Consider the following 22,009-nt stretch of genomic DNA (forward strand, 5'->3'; position numbering starts at 1 on the left):
TGGATCCTGTGCAAAGTAATTCCCCACACTGTACAACAGACAACATACCAGTAATCACAAAAGTCAATGCTAATTAATTTCTAGACAAAAAATATTTTTGAATCTGAACCTCTAGTGAAATAAGCAAGTCTGCCTTTATTTTACTGTTGTACTAGTACGTGTACCAATATAACTAACTCGTACTTCATCCAAAATCCCTACTTAGCATACAATATTATAACAATTGACTTATGAATTTAAAAAAATACATACTTGACATAAGTATGTTTGACTTGTGGCCCTAGTATGACTGTGGACTGTAGGGGAGGAGTGCCGTCCCCAAAATCCCAGACTTACCTCAGATTAGAGCCCGAGTAACTGGGCGCGGCGAATTCTAGCGACGTGTTGACCAGTGAATCCTTCAGACAGCGTACCTCTTGGTTCTTCACTTTAGACAGGACGGTGCTTTCTACAGGCGCTGACTCCGACTGACTGATGTTGTTGTAAGCTTTTACTGTAGCAATAAACCTGGAAATTAAAATATGTTTAACATTATTTTTAGGTATTTAGGAGAACATTTCCATTGTTGATATATTGAGATAAGACAGCATGATTGATAAACTACTGAACATGAGAGGAGTTTCAATGGTTGAACATTGTAAAAAAACAGAGAGTATAAATAGGAAAGAGAGAATCTGATTGGTTGATGACTGTGAGGAGATTGAGTGATTGTATACTGTTTAACGTCCCTCTCCAGAATATTTCACTGATATGGAGACGTCACCATTGCCGGTGAAGGGCTGCAAATTTAGGCCTATGCTCGGCACTTTCGGATCTTTATCGTGCCACACCTGCTGTGACACGGGGCCTTGGTTTAAACGGCCTCATCCGAAGGACCGCCCCATTTAGTCGCCTTTTACGACAAGCAAGTAGGTACTGAGGACCTATTCTAACCCGGATCCCCACAGGGCTACTGTGAGGAGAGAATTTGAGAATTTGATTGGTTGATGACTTAAAGGAGTGAATCTGATTGGTTAATCACTATTTGGAAAATGTCTGTTTGGTTTATTTCTATGAGAAGAATGTCTGATTGGTTAATCACTATTAGGAATCTGATTGGTTAATTCTGTGAGGAGAGAGTCCGATTGGCTGATAACTGTGAGGAAAGAGTTTGATTTGTTAATCACTGTGAGGAAAGCATCTGATTGGTTTAATATTTCTTAGGAGAGAGTCTGATTGATTATGCCCTTTGGGAAGAATTGGATTGGTTGCTTTCTATCCTTTCATTACCTTCCATTTCTCCTGTATCTGTAGTCTATCTCCGGTTCTGTTGTCTGAACTCCTTTCTATCCTTACACTTACCTTCCGTTTCTCCTGTATCTGTAGTCTATCTCAAGTTCTGTTGTCTGGACTCCTTTCTATCCCTACACTTACCTTCCGTTTCTCCGGTATCTGTAGTCTATCTCCAGTTCTGTTGTCTGGACTCCTTTCTATCCCTACACTTACCTTCCATTTCTCCTGTATCTGTAGTCTATCTCCAGTTCTGTTGTCTGGACTCCTTTCTATCCCTACACTTACCTTCCGTTTCTCCTGTATCTGTAGTCTATCTCCAGTTCTGTTGTCTGGACTCCTTTCTATCCCTACACTTACCTTCCGTTTCTCCTATATTTGTAATCTATCTCTGGTTGATAACAGTGAGGAGATCATCTGATTGGTTGCTTTCTATCCTGACACTTACCTTCCATTTCTCCTGTATCTGTAGTCTATCTCTGGTTCTGTTGTCTGGACTCCTTTCTATCCTTACACTTACCTTCCATTTCTCCTGTATCTGTAGTCTATCTCTGGTTCTGTTGTCTGGACTCCTTTCTATCCCTACACTTACCTTCCATTTCTCCTGTATCTGTAGTCTATCTCTGGTTCTGTTGTCTGGACTCCTTTCTATCCCTACACTTACCTTCCATTTCTCCTGTATCTGTAGTCTATCTCTGGTTCTGTTGTCTGGACTCCTTTCTATCCCTACACTTACCTTCCATTTCTCCTGTATCTGTAGTCTATCTCTGGTTCTGTTGTCTGGACTCCTTTCTATCCCTACACTTACCTTCCATTTCTCCTGTATCTGTAGTCTATCTCCGGTTGTGATGTCTGGACTCCTTTCTTTCCCTACACTTACCTTCCGTTTCTCCTGTATCTGTAGTCTATCTCTGGTTCTGTTGTCTGGACTCCTTTCTATCCTTACACTTACCTTCCATTTCTCCTGTATCTGTAGTCTATCTCCGGTTGTGATGTCTGGACTCCTTTCTTTCCCTACACTTACCTTCTGTTTCTCCTGTATCCGTAGTCTATCTCTGGTTCTGTTGTCTGGACTCCTTTCTATCCCTACACTTACCTTCTGTTTCTCCTGTATCTGTAGTCTATTTTCGGTTCTGTTGTCTGGACTCCTTTCTATCCCTACACTTACCTTCCATTTCTCCTGTATCTGTAGTCTATCTCCGGTTCTGTTGTCTGGACTCCTTTCTGGTTGTCCCCCAGGTTCCAGTGATGGTACGTCCCCAGACCCGGTTCTGGTAACGTCTCAGCTCTCAGCTCAATCACCTGGTTTGTCTCAGTGATGTTGGTGCTCGTTATCAACCTCACCCCTTAAAATTAACAGGAAGAAATATAAATATTAAATTTTGAGGTCAAGAGAAACCTTCTATACATTGAACTGTACACTATCCCTTTCCAAGACATCTCTGTCAATAAGGGTGGTTGGGGGTTGGGGTGGGGGTGATGGTTCATTTAAAATTATTGAACACAAACATTGTAGAAGACAACTTGTTCTGTGGGTGGGGGATTTGGACACATTACTGACCTCTATCCCTGTAAGAGGCTCTTGACTTTTGACCACCATTTGTTCTTTGGAACCTTGGGGGACCTCCTTTCTTGTATATAGAACACTGACCTTGTATAAGACTCTGGACTCTGTAGGAGAGGGAGGTTGGGTTGGGGGTCATCTTGTTCACACTGGACACTAACCTTGTATCAGACTCTGGACGACCACGACCGCCTGTTCTGTCTGTGAGGACACCTTATTTCTATTGGATACTGACCTTGTATAAGACTCTGGACGACCACCACAGCGTGTTCTGTTTGTGAGGATACTGACCTTGTATAAGACTCTGGACGACCACCACAGCGTGTTCTGTCTGTGAGGATACTGACCTTGTATTAGACTCTGGACGACCACCACAGCGTGTTCTGTTTGGGAGGATACTGACCTTGTATTAGACTCTGGACGACCACCACGGCGTGTTCTGTCTGTGAGGATACTGACCTTGTATTAGACTCTGGACGACCACCACAGCGTGTTCTGTTTGGGAGGATACTGACCTTGTATAAGACTCTGGACGACCACCACAGCGTGTTCTGTTTGGGAGGATACTGACCTTGTATAAGACTCTGGACGACCACCACGGCGTGTTCTGTTTGGGAAGACACTCTGTTTCTGGCTATAACCGTTACACTGAACACTCCCCGCGTCTGGTACGTGTGTCTCATCACCGAGCCTGAACACAGAAAAGATACTTAAACAGGTCAGAAGCTCTCACACTGAACCTGAACAGATACAAAACAGGTCAGGGGCCTGGAAAGCTTACCTGAGCTACAAGCAGATTTAAAACTTCTTTTCAGGCATAAAATACAATAAATTTGCTAATCTGAAGTAAACATGTCATTATGGAACCAGTTTTCACAATTTCTAAATAATACAAGCAGGTTTGTTTTTTATTTATGAGTCATATGAGATAGAAATAAGTGAAGCGAGTAATTTCAGAATTAATTACCTGAGTTACCATTAATTACCTGAGTTACCATTAATTACCAGAATCATCATTAATTACCTATGTTACAGTTAGTTACCTGTGTTATTGTTCATTACCTGAGTTATTGAGTATATCAGTCTGGTCTCCGAGCTTCCAGTCAAATGTTACATTGGTACCATGAGAGAAAGTAGCACGCATAACAGTGACATCACCAAGTTTTGTGTAGTAAACGGATTTATCCAGCTTTAATCCAAACGGTGAGGCCTGTACATAGAACAGCCCGTCAAGTGTTGCTGTTCTGTTGCCAAGGGGATTTATTGCTGTTACCGTAATGTTAAACACTCCCTCTGAAATATGAAAACAAAGCTGCTCTAAACAGAAACCAGTTTCAAATTTAAGATGCTGAGATTTGGATCAATGTGTGGTTATATGAATGGTCTGACTATGTAGCTTACCCTGTGTGTATCTGTAATACTAGGTTTTATATGTCTATATGAATGGTCCACCTACCTTGTGTATATCTGTAATACATGTACTACATTTTATATGTCTACCAGTATACCGTAAATCCGGAAATTTTTACGTCGATTTTATTTTGCGAATCTGGGTTAAAATGCTGTTGATTAATTTTACGTTTCAAAATTTAGCGAATGTTTGCTTACATTTTCTTATTGTTGAATTATTTTTTAGAAAAATATTTTTGCAAATGCAATGAACTCGCAAATCTGCTAAAAATTATCTACAGCAAAAATTTCAATATTTACGGTATGAATGGTCCACCTACCTTGTGTATATCTGTGAGACGTGCTGCCTTTGACGTAATTAAGGAACATCTCCTCTCTCCCCTGTACCACTGTAGTCGTGCCATCACCAAAGTCAAACTGGAACTCGATGTGGGAACCCTTCTCACAGCTAAAAATAGATATAAGGAACCCCTTCTTACAATTAAATTAACATGTAGAATCCTTTCGTATAGCTGCATTAAAAAGGTAGTAAAATATATTTGACAGCTCATCAGAAAGAGCTGAAGTAAAATACAGAAATAAAGAATTTAGTGGCACTTTAGAATCAGGAAATGTTTTTATCACTTGACATAACATAACAACCAACTCCCAGGGTTTAGTGCTTTAAGGTGCCTGTACAGAACTGACTTTTGAAGTGATTGCGCAAAATTTAAGTGTCCTTAAACTAATATACTAACTAGAAAAGTTGAGGTCTCTTCCAATAATTTAAGATTTTTCTTACAAAAATTCATGGTTTTTCCCCTTGTAACACACATTACACCAATTGTGAAGCATCGCAACAATTATTTGACTGAAAACTGACAAATGAAATCTTTATAATTCCACATCTTTAGATGGTGTTTTTTGTTTACTTTGGCAACACATTCTGTCAAACAAGAAGAATTTTTTTCCCCAGCTTACTTTTTGATGTGGCCTCTGTACAATTTACTTCACAAACCCCACTGTCCGTTTTTGTCCTTTTTTTTTCTGGACGTGTCACATTTCAACAAACAAGCTGTTCACTCATGCCTCTAAATGGCCTAAACGAACAGAATTTCATTTTTTTTCCTTGATCAAAAATGTAGTGTACTGTTTATGGCTTGAAAAAAGCCTTTTTTATATTCACCATTTACGTTTGATAAAAATTATCGCTACAATATTAATGATCATTTTCATCACACTGCTTACTACACTTTAATTGACTCGGCACTGTTCAATATTCATAGTTATATAATCTGATAAAATTTTTATGGCTGTTAATTAAAGAACCTCAGTGAAATTACAAAACACTTATCAACTGAATTAATAGGTTTTATATTTCAGGATGACCAAGGTAAACGATATACAAGATATTTCTATTGGGAAGATGTGAGAAATCAGAGAAATTCCTTACGTTTTTATATGCCAAATATTTTTATTACTAGTTTCTGAATCCTCTTTCACATGTTTTATATTTTTTTTTAATTTCTATTATGAGATAAAACTATATAACTAGAAAAAAAAAATCATCCTTAATTTTTCATATGGTCAATTGCACTAAACTGAAAAAAATCATGATGTACTAATGCCACATATCAAATAGCAATATCAGCACTCTACAAACTACCGTACATCAAAGTTATCCTCTATCAGGCATTCTCACAGGGTCTTACCATTAATGGGCATCATTAAAAAAATATCTCCCTCTACTCTTATCCTGTCACACAATGTTTCACAATTTACTTCCCATAAAAATTATATCAGTTTATATGTCTCATTATGAAACTCGTCAAATTCCATGAAAAGAACAAGGACACTTTACTGAGCTATTAAAGAGCCACTGCCTCCATGTTTCTTTTTGTGAGAAATGTCCCTTCACAGAACTGAAGAACATACCTTACTCATACCACAAAAATCACAATTCTCTCTTTTTTTCACAGAAAGCATAAACAGCCTTAGTTTTGTTTACATCACTTAAAAAACAAGAGGCCCACGGGCCTTATAGGTCACCTGAGTATCATGTAACAACTTTCCAGCGATTGTATTTGGTTCGTGTTTTAATCCAAAAGCCATGAAATTCACAAATTTTGAAGAAGGCACCATTGCTTATCAAAGGGCAAATTTCAAAGCATTAATTTATTTTTAGTCAAAGTACCCCCCTGGTACCCCTGACCCAGCGTCTCTGAAAGTATCTATTTTGAAAGAGGCCCCTTTCTTCATTATAAGGCCAGCATTTTTTTTGTTTAGGTTTAGTTATGAGCATGAGAATAAAAAAGTCCCAAAGGAGAAGGAAATCAATATTTTTTTTGATAAATCAATTATTAACATTTGTACATTCTTTTTTTATGCTATTATAATAGGCTCCTTACCAATGGACACATAATGCTTACAAATAGGAAAGTAAAACATTTAATTGCCTTTTCATCATCTGCCAGTTTGGGCCAGTTATATAAATTTTGTGATGTTGGTCAAAATATATTTTTTAAAAATCAATTCTTTAAAAGTCTTTCAATATATCTTCATTTTTTTAATATGTGTTAGGTGAATGTGTAGACATTGTTCTAAAATTAAATCCTATCATAAAACAGACAGGGGGTATTGCGGGTGTAGGGTGAACATTTTTTCAATCAAGTGTAAAATAATTTTTCTGGCTGATACAAATAATACTACATGCCTGTATATATTTGTATATTCTTGCCTTAACAATTTCTTCCTCAAATGGACTGAATTTCTCCCATAGTTTTATTCATTACATCTGATGCATAAGCAACCCTTTTCTGAAGAATGATGCTTAGACTGTAAGCTATAACAGAGACCTAAACAATGTTGCTGCCCGCTGGCAATATGCAAAAGCTACCACGGGCAGTTTAAAACCTGGGGGAGGAAAATAATTTACAGACAGATACTTTTGAAACGAATACATAATTATCTCACCAGCATGTCATTGTGCAACAAAGTCGTCAGCATTTTATTTGTCCTTTGAACAGGTGAAACTTTTTGAATGGCACTCGTATCGATGAATTTTACACTAAACCAAGCTATCTTTCAGATCTCGCTTTATTTACTCGCCGTTTCATCTTAAAACCGGAAGTACGAGTTCGTAAATGTGAAATCTCGATCCCGACTCAAATTTGACATCGGAAAGAAAAAAAATTGTTTTATTTTTTTCTGAACATTCAAAACCTTGAGCGGAGGGTTTGAAACTGAAAATAAAATAAATCCTGGCCTTAAATATGTAATTAGTTCATTAGCATATTAACCAGGATGTTCAAAGAATTCATGCATTTCAATATATAATCATTAGAGCCCCACCCTAAAACAAGAACCCCTGACCCTGGGGCCATAAAATTCACAATTTTGGTAGAGGCACTCTTGCTCATCATAACTATGTACTTAGTTAGTTTATTTAATACCCAGGAGCAGAGGAGAAGATTTTCAAAGAATTCATGTATTTTCACTATATAATCAATAGAGCCCCGCCCGAACACCAGAACCCCTGACCCTGGGGCCATAAAATTCACAATTTTGGTAGAGGCACTCTTGCTCATCATACCTATGTACTTAGTTGGTTTTTTTAATACCCAGGAGCAGAGAAGAAGATTTTCAAAGAAATAATGCATTTTCACTACCTACTTATTTAGCCCCGCCCTAGCACTAGAACCCCTGACCCCAGGGCCATGAATTTTACAATTTTGGTAGAGGACTCATTGCTGATTACAATCATGCAAACAGTTTGACTGCTTGATGTCCAGGAGTAAAGAAGAAGATTTTTAAAGATTGCATTAATTTTAGTGGTTTTGGCCCCACCCCTCAGGCCCCAGGGGGGCAGGGATCATGAAATTCACAATTTTTGTTCCCCTTCACCTATAGATACTTTGTGCCAAATTTGGTTGAAATTGGTTCAGTGGTTGCAGAGAAGAAGCTGAAAATGTTCAAATGTTAACGCACGACACACGACGCACGACGGACGACGGACGACGACGGACAAAAACAGATAGCAATAGGTCACCTGAGTTTACTCAGGTGACCTAAAAATGAGTCACATCCAAGAATACACTGTTATAATATGGCCACTCATCACTGAAAGAAAAGATTCCCATTAAAGTGACGACCAGTTCGACACATCATTTATAGGGCTGTTATAGGGGAACAGTTGAAATGTAATAAAATACAGCATCTCTGATCTGTACTTCTTCTGACACTATTTTACACACACCCTGTAGCTTCTGACACTATTTCATACACCCCTGTACCTTCTCTGTGACCTTGTGTTACATGTCTATGTGCCTGCAGTCCAATTAATTAATTAATTAATTACAAGAGACCCCCTGGTGAAATGTTATTTCTGACAAGACCTGCTCGCTCTTCTTTTAATGACTTCAGGTAAACACATCTTCTTAGAAGTCCGCTCTCTTCATTTTTAATCCTTGTTTTATCTAGGTTTTTAATTAATGAGAAAATTAAAAAGTTAAGATGTAACTTTTATCTCTGATGAGCTAGGAGCCAACTGGGATCTGTACACGTCAGGAAAAACAATTATGTATCATCCTGGTTTCTTATTTAATGCAGTTCACCTAACGATGTGAAACTATATGTTGCAATATTTAAAACAAGAGGCCCATGGGCCTTACAGGCCACCTGAGCATCGAACATGCAACAACTTTCAAATGATTGAATTTGCTTCATGTTTTAAACTAGACATAATGACATTCACAACTTTGAAAGAGGCACCATTGCTGATCTGCTCATAACTATACACTTAGTAATTGCTTAGTTTGGTTACTTAATACCCATAGGCAGGGTAATGGAACAACTGCATTTCAACTTATCAGTATTATTCAGCAATAATCAGTAGTGCCCCTACCACACTTGAACCCCCAGCCCTAGGTCAAGGCATTGCACAGTTTTTGAAAAGGCACACTTGCTCATCAAAAATGTTTTATTAACCCTGGTAATGCTGAACCCGGAATATTCCGGGTTTCGAATGCACGTGCTGTGAGCTGAACCCGGAATATTCCGGGTTACGACATATTGTTTATTAGCTTATTTTTATATCGTATTTTTAGACATCCAATGGAAATAAAGTTTAATAAAAACCTTTTCCTTATTTGGTAATACATTTGAGGTTAAAACGAGCTTAGTGACGTAGCTCAAATCAGATTGGTTGTTATTTAAAACAAGTAGAGAGTTGCAAGTTTATTTATGGGTGGCCCAAAATGGCGGCGTTCTTACCACAACATGAAAACTTCTTCAACGAATTATTTAACGACGATGAAAGTGACGAAGAGTTTGAGGGATTTGAGTCTGATGATCTGGCCGACAGTTCCGATGAAGAAGTCAACGAAAATCAGAATAATTTAATAATAATAATAATAATAATGCTTTATTTAAAGAAGGTAACCCGATTAGTACAAAGTACTATTCTTCCCCGGGGCCTTCTACAATTCAAACGATATACATAAAATTGTACATTCAAACATATATACACAGTACATGAACAATGATAAGCTCATTTTATATCTTCATATAATCATAATCGGATGTAATGTACAAATTAAACTAATGGAGATATAGGACAATAAATAAGTCAATATACAAAGTTTAAAGACGTAGTAATAACAATAACAAGGACATCTATAATAATGAAAATTACAGACGTTGGCTGATTATAACTTTTTCCAAATTCGTTCTAAAGACAGGCAAAGATGGTGATAATTTAACATGTAATGGTAGATTATTCCATAAATGTACACCTGAATATTGAAAAGAGTTTGTAAATAGGATTGTTCGATGCTTTGGTAATCGAAGATTATAATTCAATTCTGAACGCAATGAGTAGGAATCGGAACTGTGAAAAATAAAAAGATCCTGGATATATTCTGGGCTAATACCACAAAAAGTTTTATACAATAAAATACATTTATAAAGCGTAACTAACTCAAAAACATTTAACCATCCTAGTTTTTCAAACAAAGGCTTAGATGGATGGTCAGGTGCTGCATCAAGAATAATTCTAGCAGCACGTTTTTGAAGTTTATGGATTCTCTCGATGTTAGATTTGGACGTATTACCCCAGACTGTAAGACAATAGTTTATTGAAGGCAAAATGTATGCATTATAGAAGAGTTTTCTTGTACTTAATGAAAGAAATTTCTTAATTTTACGGAGCGTAAATAACTTGTATCTTAATGATTTACAAACTGTATCAACATGACAATTCTACTGAAGAGATTGATGTATCTGAATACCTAGGAGTTTTTCAACTTCAACGTTTTCCAAGTTTTTGCCAGAAATTTTTGCATTAAGTACAGGGTTATTTAATCGTGATCTTTTTTGTTGGGTACACATAAGCATACATTTTGATTTGTCTGTGTTCAGTATCATCTGATTCTGTATACACCAGTTTTCAATTTCACATAAATCAGAATTCAAATGTGTTTCAATAGTATGTACATTGCTGTTAGGTAAATGCAGAGTTGCATCGTCTGCAAACATATCAATATTAGAGTAATTTACACATAAAGGAAGATCATTTATATACAATAAAAATAGAAGTGGACCTAAAATGGACCCCTGTGGTACCCCTGCTGTGATAGGTAAGATATCGGAAGAACATGTGCCAATTTTAACAGTTTGGGTCCTTTCGTTTAAATAAGACTGAAACCACTTAACTGCAAGTGAATCAAAATTATAATGGCGTAATTTTTCTATTAAGATATCATGACTGACTAAATCAAACGCCTTACTAAAATCTAGAAAAGCTATGCCAATTAAATTCCCTTGATCCATTGCATGCAACCAGTTATCAGTGAATTTGGTTAGTGCTGTTTGGCAAGAGTGGAATTCCCTAAAACCAGACTGTGAGCTCATAATGAGGTCAAAGGCTCTTGTAAATTCACGTACTTGATTTGCAATATGCTTTTCAAAAATTTTTGACAAAGTTGGTAAAATAGATATTGGGCGGTAGTTACTGGGATCACTTTTATCGCCCTTCTTATAAATGGGGGTGACTTTAGCATGTTTCAGTTGGGAAGGGAAGATGCCATTACTAATGCTAGTATTAATGAGATGAGTTATGGGTTTAGAAATTACATTTGCAGAAAGTTTTAAGAGACGGGGACCAATGAAATCTACACCTGCTGATTTATTAATGTCAAGTGAGCGTAGCATAGTTAATACATCGTCCTGACTTATAGGAAGTAGGCTAAACACATTTTCATCATTGAGTTTGGACTTCGTGAATTCTTTTAACTTTTGAGAATTAAAGCTATGGTTTTGTTTTTTTGTTAATAGATTGTCAGAAATTCTTGTGAAGTGCTCATTAAAAACATTTACGATTTGTTGTAAATCATCAATTTCTGATCCATTCTCTTTAATAAGAGTGGGGGAAATATTTTTTGACTTAGAAGCTAAATGATTGAGATAGCTCCACATTTCTCTAGGATTAGAGCTCTCCTCAATTGCTGATTTGTAATAAGTACATTTTGCATTATTAATCAAAAGTGTAACTCTATTTCTCCAATGTCGAAAATTATCAAAGTCTTTTTGTTGATGATAGTAATCTCGTAAATGTCTAGCATCATTAATTTCTTGCGTTAACCATTTAGGGCGAGACTCGGTTTTTACACGTTTAGTTTTTACCTTAGCATGCTTATTGAGAATGGTATTAAACATGCTGTAGAAGTTTTCCAATATATCATTAGGATTTTGCAAATTTGTAAGAACATTAAAATTGGCACTTTGTAAATCGGAGAGAAAGTCTTCTTCATTAAAATTCTTAAAGTCTCTGTATTGAATTTCAGTGTGTTTTCCCTTACGCTGCATGCTGTTAGATTTAAGGGTTGCACAAACAGGGTAATGGTCAGAGATAGCTATGGGTGGTACTTGAATTTCGCAGATGTTATCAGGTTGGGTAGTGTAAAAATGATCAATTAGGGTACATGAGGTGTTAGTAATTCTAGTAGGTATGGTAATTAGTTGAGTAAGTCCAAATTCTTCTAGAGCAGATGTCCAAGATTGAGGGGGGTCTTTAAGCAGATCTACATTAAAATCACCTGTAAGTATGATTTCTTGGTCATCACAGCAGGGGGCACAATTTATCTCTCTCGCTAGATCCTCCACCCAGCAGGAGGGTGCAGATGGTGGGCGGTATGCAGAACAATAAAATATGGGTTTTGTGTTCTTTAAATTAATTTCTAACCATATTGTCTCAATGTTACTGATTTCTAAATCTTTTCGACGTTTATAGGATAAATCATTTGAGATATAAATTATTATTCCACCGCCTGTCTTATTTTGTCTATCTTTTCTTTCTAGTACATAGCCATCTATACTCAAATCCGAATCACTAATATGGTCCTGTAAAAAAGTCTCACAAAGCCCCAGTACATCCATAGATCGTTCATTTTGTAACATTAATTTCAGTTCATCAAATTTTGGTACAAGATGACAAATATTAAAATTTCCAAAACGCAAACCCTTTTTGATAAGACCAAATCCGGTGTTCACCGGAGTATATTTATTTGTTATGCTTATAGCTTTGTTTGAATCAATACTTTCACACGTAAGACTTTTGTTAATCTCATTTTCAGACATAGATATTTGCGTATCTTTAAGGGAATTTCTTTCTTTTGGAGGTGCATATTTTACTCGAGGAATTTTAACGGTGGGAGAATTTTTCACAGCGCATATACATAATATTTTGTTACATTCTGAACATACAGTTTGGAGAGGTAAAGAATTATTTTGAAGACTTAAGGAATTAATTTCTGTATATTCGGCCTGACATTCGTTGCCCCTATTCTAGTATGGACAAAACTTTTGTTTATGTCCAGGTTCCCCACAATACCAACAGTCTACTTTGCTACCATGTCGGCAATTTCGGGATGAATGGCCTTGTTCCCCACAGTAGTAACAGGATGTAGACTTCCTGGATACGGGCGGAGGTTGCATCTGATTCTGCTTTAGAATTGGGACATGTTCATTGTAAAGTTTCAGCAGAGAGGCGGTTCCTTTGTCTGACAAATGTATGCCGTCCTTCCAGTACAAAGAGGAATTCCAGTCATTAAAAATCCGACTAGATTTAAGAACTGTTGCACCGTATTCCTCACATACAAAGCGGATAGTATCATTTACACCGGTGACCACTGTATCTTTTCTTGGCATGACTTCAGACACGAAAACACGAATGTTTGAATTTCTTTTCCGTAGATCCGTTATTATTGCAGAAAAGTCGTTTTCCACTGCTTCCATATCTCGCTGATTTGAGATATCATTTCCCCCAGCCTGAATAATTACATTTTCCAGAAAAGAAACATGGTATTGACTAAGTTTTTTTACGAATAAATGAGATACTGGCACCCCTATTCGTACTCACTCTAACTTTTGAATTTAACCCACGGGATTTAATTCTTTGCAGAATTGAAATGCCAATGATGAGTGTTTATTTCTCAGAATTTGGAGATTTTTGAAAGAAATTCCGTCTTGGTTTTCTGTACACATGTGTTTCCGATTCTGTATTCGTTGAACATTCATTTTTAGAAGTTTCAGAAAGAACATTGTCACACTGCACATGTCTAGAAGTGATATTGTTGGATCCTTTCGGTAGATCATCGGTACAATTGCCTTTGTTCTTGACGACTTTCGAAATTGTTTGAGTACTCGAACTGGTTAAGTTTTTCTGTACATTTTCACCCAGTTTTTTTTTTAAAGACTCAACTTCTACGCGCAGAGCAGAATCACTACACTTGCTACATTCTTTTGATTCATTACACTGCGAAAAACTTGATGAATTTCTCATAGGAGTAGATGCCATATGTGGTGGTGGCTGAGATAGAATAATATTTGATTCATTAATATCACAGGCATAGACACTTATTTCTTCAAGGAATTTCTCGCACCATGTTGTTGCTGAACTACCCTGAATGTGTAGTACTGAGGTGCTTCTGTATATCGTAGCCGTGACCGATCTGCAATCAGTCTTAAAAATATGGCCATCTCCTCTAGTAGTTTTCTCAAAAGTTAGCTCTTGTTCAAGATATGAGAAAATGGCGTCATATTTTACCTTGTCAAAACTCACAGTGATGCTCCTTTTGTTGGTGGTTACTTTAAGGAAGCTGGGTAAATCCACATTGATTTGTAGTTTATCCTGACTGTCATTTATTGGATTTGTTAGTCCAGAAAAAGAATCCAAAATTGATCTGAAAAAGCTTGAACCTGAGCTTTCATCCATCATTTTATCTACTACATTGTGTTTTTAACACAGGAATCATAATCCAAATCAAAACAGTATAGGTATCTCAGGTAAAATCAAGAGCAACTTGAAGTACGTCTTATCTCTTCGGTGTCTTATCTTAATATTTCATGGCAAACTGGCAAGATGGTGACTGACCTCGCACTGACATGGGCTTCACAGGCGTCCCTGGACTAAATGTTGAAATGCCAGATGATCAACATTCGCCACTTGATTTTTTCAACCTATTCATCAAGGATGATGATTTCCAGACCATGGCAGACGAAACCAATCGCTATGCGGAGCAGTATCTACAACGAAATGAGGGAAACCTCAAGCCTTCTTCCCGATTTCGTAACTGGGTCAAAACCACACTGGATGAAATGAAGGTGTTTATCGCAATGACGATTGCGATGGGTTTAGTAGTTCAGCTGGACATTTCCGAGTATTGGACAATATCGGAGGTGAATACCACACCGTTTTTTCCGTCATTAATGCCAAGGGACAGGTTTTGGCTCCTTATGTGCTTCTTTCATTTGGCAGATAACAGCGCACAGGTACGTTGAGGAAACGCAGGTTACAACCCTCTATACAAACTCGGATCCCTTTACAAAAACATTATTTCTTCATTCGGGACTGTGTTTCGTCCACACCAACATCTGTCTTTGGATGAAGGGATGGTACCGTGGCAAGGAAATCTGTCTTTTCGTGTGTACAATCCAGACAAACCCAAGAAGTATGGGATCAAGGCCTACATGTTCTGTGATGCAGTGACTGGGTATTGTTTACGTTTAAAACTTTATCCTGGGAAATCGGAGACACCTGCTAGTGCAAATGGGGCTACATACGACTTAGTTATGGACATGATGCGAGGATACTTTGGACAAGGTTACATTTTGTACATGGACAATTATTATAGTTCACCACAGCTTTACACAGACTTGTTTGTGCTCGGGTGTGGTGCCACTGGAACATTACGGGTTAATCGCAAGGGAATTCCACAGCGAATAAAGGACAAAAAGGTGGACAAAGGTAACATGTTCAGTATGTGTGTAATGATGAACTTGTTCTTGTGAAGTACCATGACCGTAAAGTTGTTTACCTGTTATCTACCATCGAGGAAGCTGCAAAAGCCCCCTGTGGAAGAGTGGCACCAAGAACAGGAACACCTATTGAAAATCCTGCGATCGTTAATGTGTACAACAAGTATATGGGAGGCATAGATCGGTCTGATCAAATGGTTTCTTACGCTACTTTCAATGCCAGGACCCTGAAGTGGTGGAAGCGTGTGATTTTCCATGTGATTTCTCTAGCTACTTTGAATGCTTACCTGTGCTACAAGACCCTAACTCCCAGGAAACCTATGCTTCACAGAGTTTTCCGAAAACAACTTGTAACCGAACTTGTGCAGTCCGTTAACAGAGCATGTGTCCCGGGAATGAGTACAAAGCCTGTCGGGAGGCCTAGCACTGCAGCAGAACCCATCATGAGACTGCAGGGGCAGCATTTCCCCATGAAGATCGTTGGAACAGGCATAAAGAAAAACATTACCCGTGCTTGTGTCGTGTGCTCGGTGGCAGAGAGGCAGAGGCTCGAATCCATTGGAGAAAAAAGGAAAAGAGCAGGAAAGGAATCTAGCTATCAATGTGACAAGTGTCTGTCTGCCTTATGCGTTGACCCCTGCTTCAAACTTTTTCACACACATAAAGACTACATAGCTGCGTACAAGACGCGTGTGATGGTCAACAAGTAAATTTTACCAGTTCAGAAGTGAAAAATATGTGCTGATACAAATCCATCTAAATTTATTTATTATGACATTTTATGTGTTCATTGTTGATCTATTATTCATTTTATCTGTTATAAGTATTACATTGAAAACTAGATTCCTTTTCTGTCTTTTTCTTATGACATTTCATGTGTTCATTATATTATTTGTGCTATCTGTTATAATTTAAATTATTTATTTATATATTTATTTATTTATTTTTATTTATTTATTTATCTGTGATTAATCAATTTTTAAATTTCTAATGAAATATTGATTGATTTGATTTAAAACAATAATATGATATTTCTCTTCTAATATCTATTTCTTTATGTTTTTACCTGTATTTACCTGAAGGTTACCTAAATATATATGTATGTGTACATGTATATAATTATTACCTGTTCAGGTTTGAAAATTATGTGTAGATACATTAAATCCAAATTTAATTATCAAGACATTTTATGTATTTATTTTATTATTCATGTTATTTGTTATAAGTTATTTATTTATTTTTATGTTATTGTATTTAATTAGTTGCATATTTAAAGTTATTCAGTCATTTTCATTGGTTGTTGAAATTGATTTTACCTGTTGAAAAATACATACCTGTTCAGTAATTGAATGAAGAAAATTGTCAATTAATTATTTATTCATTAATTTCTCATGAAATATTGATTGATTTGATTTAAAAAATAATATTTCTCTTCTAAAATCTAATTTTTTTTTTTATGTTTTTACCTGTATTTACCTGAAGATTACCTGTACAACTGTATACATACAAATATATTGTATTATAACATATTTGAAATAGAAGCTAAAAGTCTGCTGAACATTTTGATGTATAATATGTCTATATTACTATTATTGTTACTGAATAAATTTGATTTAAACAAACCACCTCTTTTACTTTCAAAACTAGGCAAAAATATTCAGCTCATAGCCTTTTCACTTTGTATTATATACAGCATTACTAGGGTTAATTACAATTTAGGAGCATATTTCAAACGATAAATTCATTTTCAGTAAATAAGTAGAGCCCCCCCCCTCTATGGTACCCCTGACCCTGTCTCTTTATCATAACTATGTACTTAGTTATTTTATTTAATACCCAGAAGCAGAGAAAATTTTCAAAGAATTAATGTATTTCACTATACTCTGTGGTTTCATCAATATTTGTTGAACAACAATTTCGAAGTTTTTGTTGCTGAACTGATCCTAACGAAATTAAATGTTCATTGAATTGAGAAATGTGTTATTCATTTGCATAGACATGCAATGCTTTTGTCCATGAATATACGTATCCGCGAAAGCATCCATTTTGCAAAATCCACGAATATTGATGGCAACAAAAATTGATGAAACTACAGTAATCAATAAACCCCTGCCCTAACACCAGAACCCCTGACCCTGGGGCCAGTACATAAAGTTGTGACATACGACGACGGACGAAAAACAGATAGCAATAGGTCACCTGAGTGATTCTCATCAATATCTGAGTATATATGAAGTTTGATGAAAATATCATATGCTTCTTTGAAACTGAGCTTTGAACAGAGCTAAACGCAAAGTATAACAGGAGAGACGATGGACATAACAAACATTATTATACTTCTGTTAAAATGTTTCCTATATAAAGTTTAGAAGGTAAAATAGCTATCTTTTATAGTTCACGCATAGCAAAGCTATACCCCAGGGTATAGTTTTTGTTATTATACCTCTGTTTATTTTTTCTATATAAAAATCAGACGAATAAACATGCTATTTTTTTCTAAACAGTCTCTATCGGGAAATAGTTTCAGTGCTAGTTGCCCATGGTGAATAGTCCTCAAACTATTTAACGGCAGAATTCCGTTTCCCTCGCTTTTCATCTAGGAAAACTTCTGGTTTTATACGGATTGTGACACGTATATATTATGACGTAACAAAAGTTAAGTAAGCATCGGTATAATATGGAATATCAAAATTGTGTGTACCCTGAACTCCCAGAAAGTTAACAAAGGTTAAGTCAGCATCGGTATAATAAAACACCTATTTACTGACTATTCGGACAATAGCAAGTTTATCGTCCCCCTCGACTGTCTCTGGGGAACGATAAACTTGCTATTGTCCTCAAAGCCAGTAAATAGGTGTATACTATCCACCCTTGGAAAATTTTCATGCAATTTTTACCTCCAATTTTGATTTCCAGCAACATATCTATCGACTGATGATGTCATAATGACTTAAGTAGCAACGCCATCAGGTTTTCAGATTATTCTTGCAGTATTACTGAACTCCAAAATTATGTGAATTAACATGCCCAACTAACCTTTATTGTCTTTCAAAATCAATTAAATTATTTCATTCTAAGACCCAGGTTGCATCACCTGACAAAGTTTGATGATTCTTAGCCAATTAGGACTACTTTTTGGTCTACATTCTTGGAAAACACAAAATGCATCAACTGACAAAGTTTTATAATTCTAAGCCAATAAATACCTAAGATACTTAAAAAAAGCCATAAAATGTCACCGTGACCTTCTTTTTTGGTCGAAACTTCTCTGAAAAACCCAAGATGCATCAACTGACAATGTTTGATGATAAGCCAATAAGTACCGGAAAATACCAGGTACTTAAATATAGCCATAAAATGTCAAAAGAAGGTCATCATGACCTACATTTTGGTTGACATTTTTAGAGTCCCAAGATGCATCTGCTGACCAACTGTAATAACTTCTAAGCCAATAAATACCTGAGATATTCAAAAGTAGGTCACCATGACTTACTTTTTGGAAGAAATTCTCCATAAACCCAAGATGCATCAACTGACAAAGTATGATGATTCTAAACCAATTAGTACTAGAGATACATAAATATAGCCATAAAATGTCAAAAAGGAGGTCACTGTGACCTACTTTTTGGTCGACATCCTCGGAATACCAAAGATGCATCAACTGACAAAGTTTGATGATTCTAAGCCAATAAGTACCGCAATAGTATCTTAAATATAGCCTTAAAATGTCAAAAGTAAGTCACTGTGACCTAATTTTGGTCATCACTCTCCGAAAACCCAGATGCATCAACTGAAGAAGTTTCATGATTCTAAGCCAATAAGTACCAGAGATACTTAAATATAGCCATAAAATGTAGAAAGTAATAACTATGTGACCTAATTTTTGGTCATCATTCTCTGAAAACCCAAGATGCATCAACTGACAAAGTTCTATGATTCTAAACCAATAAGTACCAGAGATACTTAAATATAGCCATAAAATGTCGAAAGTAGGTCACTGTGACCTAATTTTTGGTCATCACTCTCTGAAAACCCAAGATGCATCAACTCACAAAGTTTGATGATTCTAAGCCAATAAATACCTAAGATACTTAAATCTAGCCATTAAATGTCAAAAGTAGGTCACCGTGAACTACATTTTGGTCCACATTTTCAGAGTCCCAAGATGCATCGCCTGACCAAGTTTGATAATATGTAGGTTTGAAGGTAATCAAAATATGCCTTTTAAACAATTTGAAAACAAATGCCTGTAAAATTCTAAAAGTAGGTCACAGTGACTTACTTTTTCTTTAATATGTTTTTAGGTCCCAAGATGCAGCAACTTACAAAATTTGATGATTCTAACCCTTTCAGTGCCTGAAATAATGAGATAAAATGTTTTAAAAAGGAAAGGTCGCAAAGTTCAAAAAGTAGGTCATGGTGACCTACTTTTAAGTTGACGTTGTTCAAGGGCCCAAGATGCATCATCTGACTAAGTTTGATGATCATAGGCCTTAAAGTGTCAAAAATATGCCTTCAAATCAATTTGAAAACAAATACCCGCAAAATTAAAAAAGTATGTAGTCGTGACCTACTTTTGAGTTAAAATGATGTGAAGTCCTAGGATGCATCAACTTACAAGATTTGATGATCCTAGTCTTTATATTAAGCAAATTATAGACATTTTCATTAATTGTAAATTTAGGTCAACTTTAAAGTGACCTTGAGACCACGCCCTTTGCCCCAGGGTCATGCCTTGAACAATTTTTAATCTTCAACATATCCTAATCCTTATATGTAAGTTTGGTGAAAATCTGCCTGGTGGTTCTTGAGAAGAAGATTTTTTTGCAACCAGTACTTTTGGTTTTGTTTTCCTGATTATCTCCCCTTGTTTTAGGGTCCCAACCCTTATTTTAGTATAAATGGTAGCCCTTGGGCCAAGGATACCCTGTGACAAATTTAACACTGATTGGCCAAGGGGTTCTTGAGTTATGGCCCATATTCTAAAAAGTTAACGCACACCGCACAAATGGCCATAGCATTAGCTCTTTGAGCCTTTGGCTCAGAAGAGCTAATGATTATACATCAGTATGATAAAACGCTTATCCACTGGGTGTGAGTGGGATAGCTCTTTATCAAACCCTTGACAGTGACTATTTCCCTCGGGCAAGTCCTCGGGGAATAGTTCTCTTTTGCGGGTTTGATAAAAGAGCTCTCTCACTCACACCCAGTGGATAAGTGTATACTATCTGCCCTGTCCATATTCCAGGTGGGGCATAAAAACCATATCTTATTTTATACCTATCCTATTATGCTACAGTTTTGCTTTATATTTAAAGACAATACTAATCCCATAGCTGGAAATATTTTAAGCCAACATTCAAGTGTTACTGATATTAAGTCTGTATCAGACAATTGCAGCAAAAGCATCAGGAGTCCATTATACATGCAGGAAACGAATTTGATTACTGAAGTTATATTTGGTAAGTAATATTGGGAGAGTTCAACATTTTTAATGAATTTGATTCAGTAAGGAAGTTTCCATACTTCCTAAGCTGATTTACACATCATGATATAACTGAGATACGTCTACAATATACAATCTGTAACTTGACACTAGCCTACACATCAGCAGAAAGGAATATACATCACTGAAAATGGACTCCATTAGAAGATCACAAACGTAAGTTTTCATGACAAGAATTTAAAACACTAAGAACAATTTCTAAATCATCTGAATCAGTGTAATTTGTTGACAATATAATTGGTTGTAACTTCACCACTGAATTTAAAACATACCCTAGACACTTACAGTTATAAATTTCACTATTTGAAAAAAATGAATGATTTAGTTCACTCAGTTGAAAAATAACTGATTCATTTAAGGAAATTTTTTTATTTAATAATTTACAAAGAGGTAGATTCACGTTCTCCATAAAATGGCCCTGTCAATATACTAATTAACCGACCACATCCTTACGTCCTATTTCGATCATCAACATGAAGTAGAGACTTAGTGCTTTCATTTCCTATAAAAAAATTTCCTCTGAGAGTCCAAGTTTGGAAAATCAGGCGTTGTGAAACTGCAATGTTTTGATTTTTGAAGAAAATAGGTGAAATTGAGCATCTTCAACCTTTGATAAAAATATGAGCCCACCCCGCGATCCAAAAATTCTTTCATGGATTAGAATTTTCTAAAACTGTTCTTTCATTAAATAATTCAACATTTTAGATCAGAGGTTGGGGGCTATGCAAAATATTAAAAAACAGTTTAAAATTTTGGTCAATTTTAACGAAATTTTCAAGATTTGAGGAAAATGACGAAATTCATGACGTCATAATACATTGACAAGAGAAAAAATTACGTCATTTTTATTTGATATGAAGTCACCAAGGGTCTAAGTGAAATATAATATATTTTCAACTAAAACTGAGTAGTTTTTATTTTTCAGAAATTCACAGGGCCAAAAATGGACCAATGTGAACTTTCTTCTT

General features: G+C 36.1%; 3 protein-coding genes across 3 annotated transcripts; 2 read left to right on the forward strand and 1 right to left on the reverse strand.

The window, feature by feature from the left end:
- Nucleotides 1–292: 292 nt before the first annotated feature.
- On the reverse strand, nucleotides 293–6,243 carry LOC134277144 (polycystin-1-like). Its single transcript, XM_062759429.1, has 6 exons — nucleotides 6,158–6,243; nucleotides 4,564–4,691; nucleotides 3,896–4,126; nucleotides 3,405–3,524; nucleotides 2,438–2,615; nucleotides 293–507 (listed from the first exon to the last, which is right to left on the reverse strand). Exons 2-6 carry the CDS (start codon nucleotides 4,610–4,612, stop codon nucleotides 333–335), a joined length of 753 nt encoding a protein of 250 aa, XP_062615413.1. The 5' UTR covers nucleotides 4,613–4,691; nucleotides 6,158–6,243; the 3' UTR covers nucleotides 293–332.
- An 8,419-nt stretch (nucleotides 6,244–14,662) lies between these two features.
- LOC134277145 (piggyBac transposable element-derived protein 5-like) lies at nucleotides 14,663–15,058 on the forward strand. The gene has a single exon (XM_062759430.1). It carries the CDS (start codon nucleotides 14,663–14,665, stop codon nucleotides 15,056–15,058), a length of 396 nt encoding a protein of 131 aa, XP_062615414.1.
- Nucleotides 15,059–15,169: 111 nt separating this feature from the next.
- Nucleotides 15,170–16,245, forward strand: LOC134277146 (piggyBac transposable element-derived protein 4-like). Its single transcript, XM_062759431.1, has 2 exons — nucleotides 15,170–15,514; nucleotides 15,571–16,245. Exons 1-2 carry the CDS (start codon nucleotides 15,170–15,172, stop codon nucleotides 16,243–16,245), a joined length of 1,020 nt encoding a protein of 339 aa, XP_062615415.1.
- Nucleotides 16,246–22,009: the final 5,764 nt, after the last annotated feature.

This window comes from Saccostrea cucullata, unplaced genomic scaffold (assembly GCF_032062105.1).
Source record: "Saccostrea cucullata isolate Sc308-1 unplaced genomic scaffold, CSIRO_AGI_Scuc_v1 ctg7187, whole genome shotgun sequence".
Classification (NCBI taxonomy): Eukaryota; Metazoa; Mollusca; class Bivalvia; order Ostreida; family Ostreidae; genus Saccostrea; species Saccostrea cuccullata.

Excerpts from the sequence above, each read along its gene's own strand:
- LOC134277144 (XM_062759429.1), bottom strand. The coding sequence starts at position 4,612 with ATGTTCCTTAATTACGTCAAAGGCAGCACGTCTCACAGATATACACAA. Across the intron at positions 3,525-3,895 it reads TGATATACTCAATAACTCAG|GCTCGGTGATGAGACACACG; the intron begins GTAATGAACAAT and ends TTCTGTGTTCAG. Across the intron at positions 508-2,437 it reads AGATACAGGAGAAATGGAAG|GTTTATTGCTACAGTAAAAG; the intron begins GTAAGTGTAGGG and ends TTTAATTTCCAG.
- LOC134277145 (XM_062759430.1), top strand. The coding sequence starts at position 14,663 with ATGGGCTTCACAGGCGTCCCTGGACTAAATGTTGAAATGCCAGATGAT.
- LOC134277146 (XM_062759431.1), top strand. The coding sequence starts at position 15,170 with ATGGTACCGTGGCAAGGAAATCTGTCTTTTCGTGTGTACAATCCAGAC. Across the intron at positions 15,515-15,570 it reads AGCGAATAAAGGACAAAAAG|TACCATGACCGTAAAGTTGT; the intron begins GTGGACAAAGGT and ends GTTCTTGTGAAG.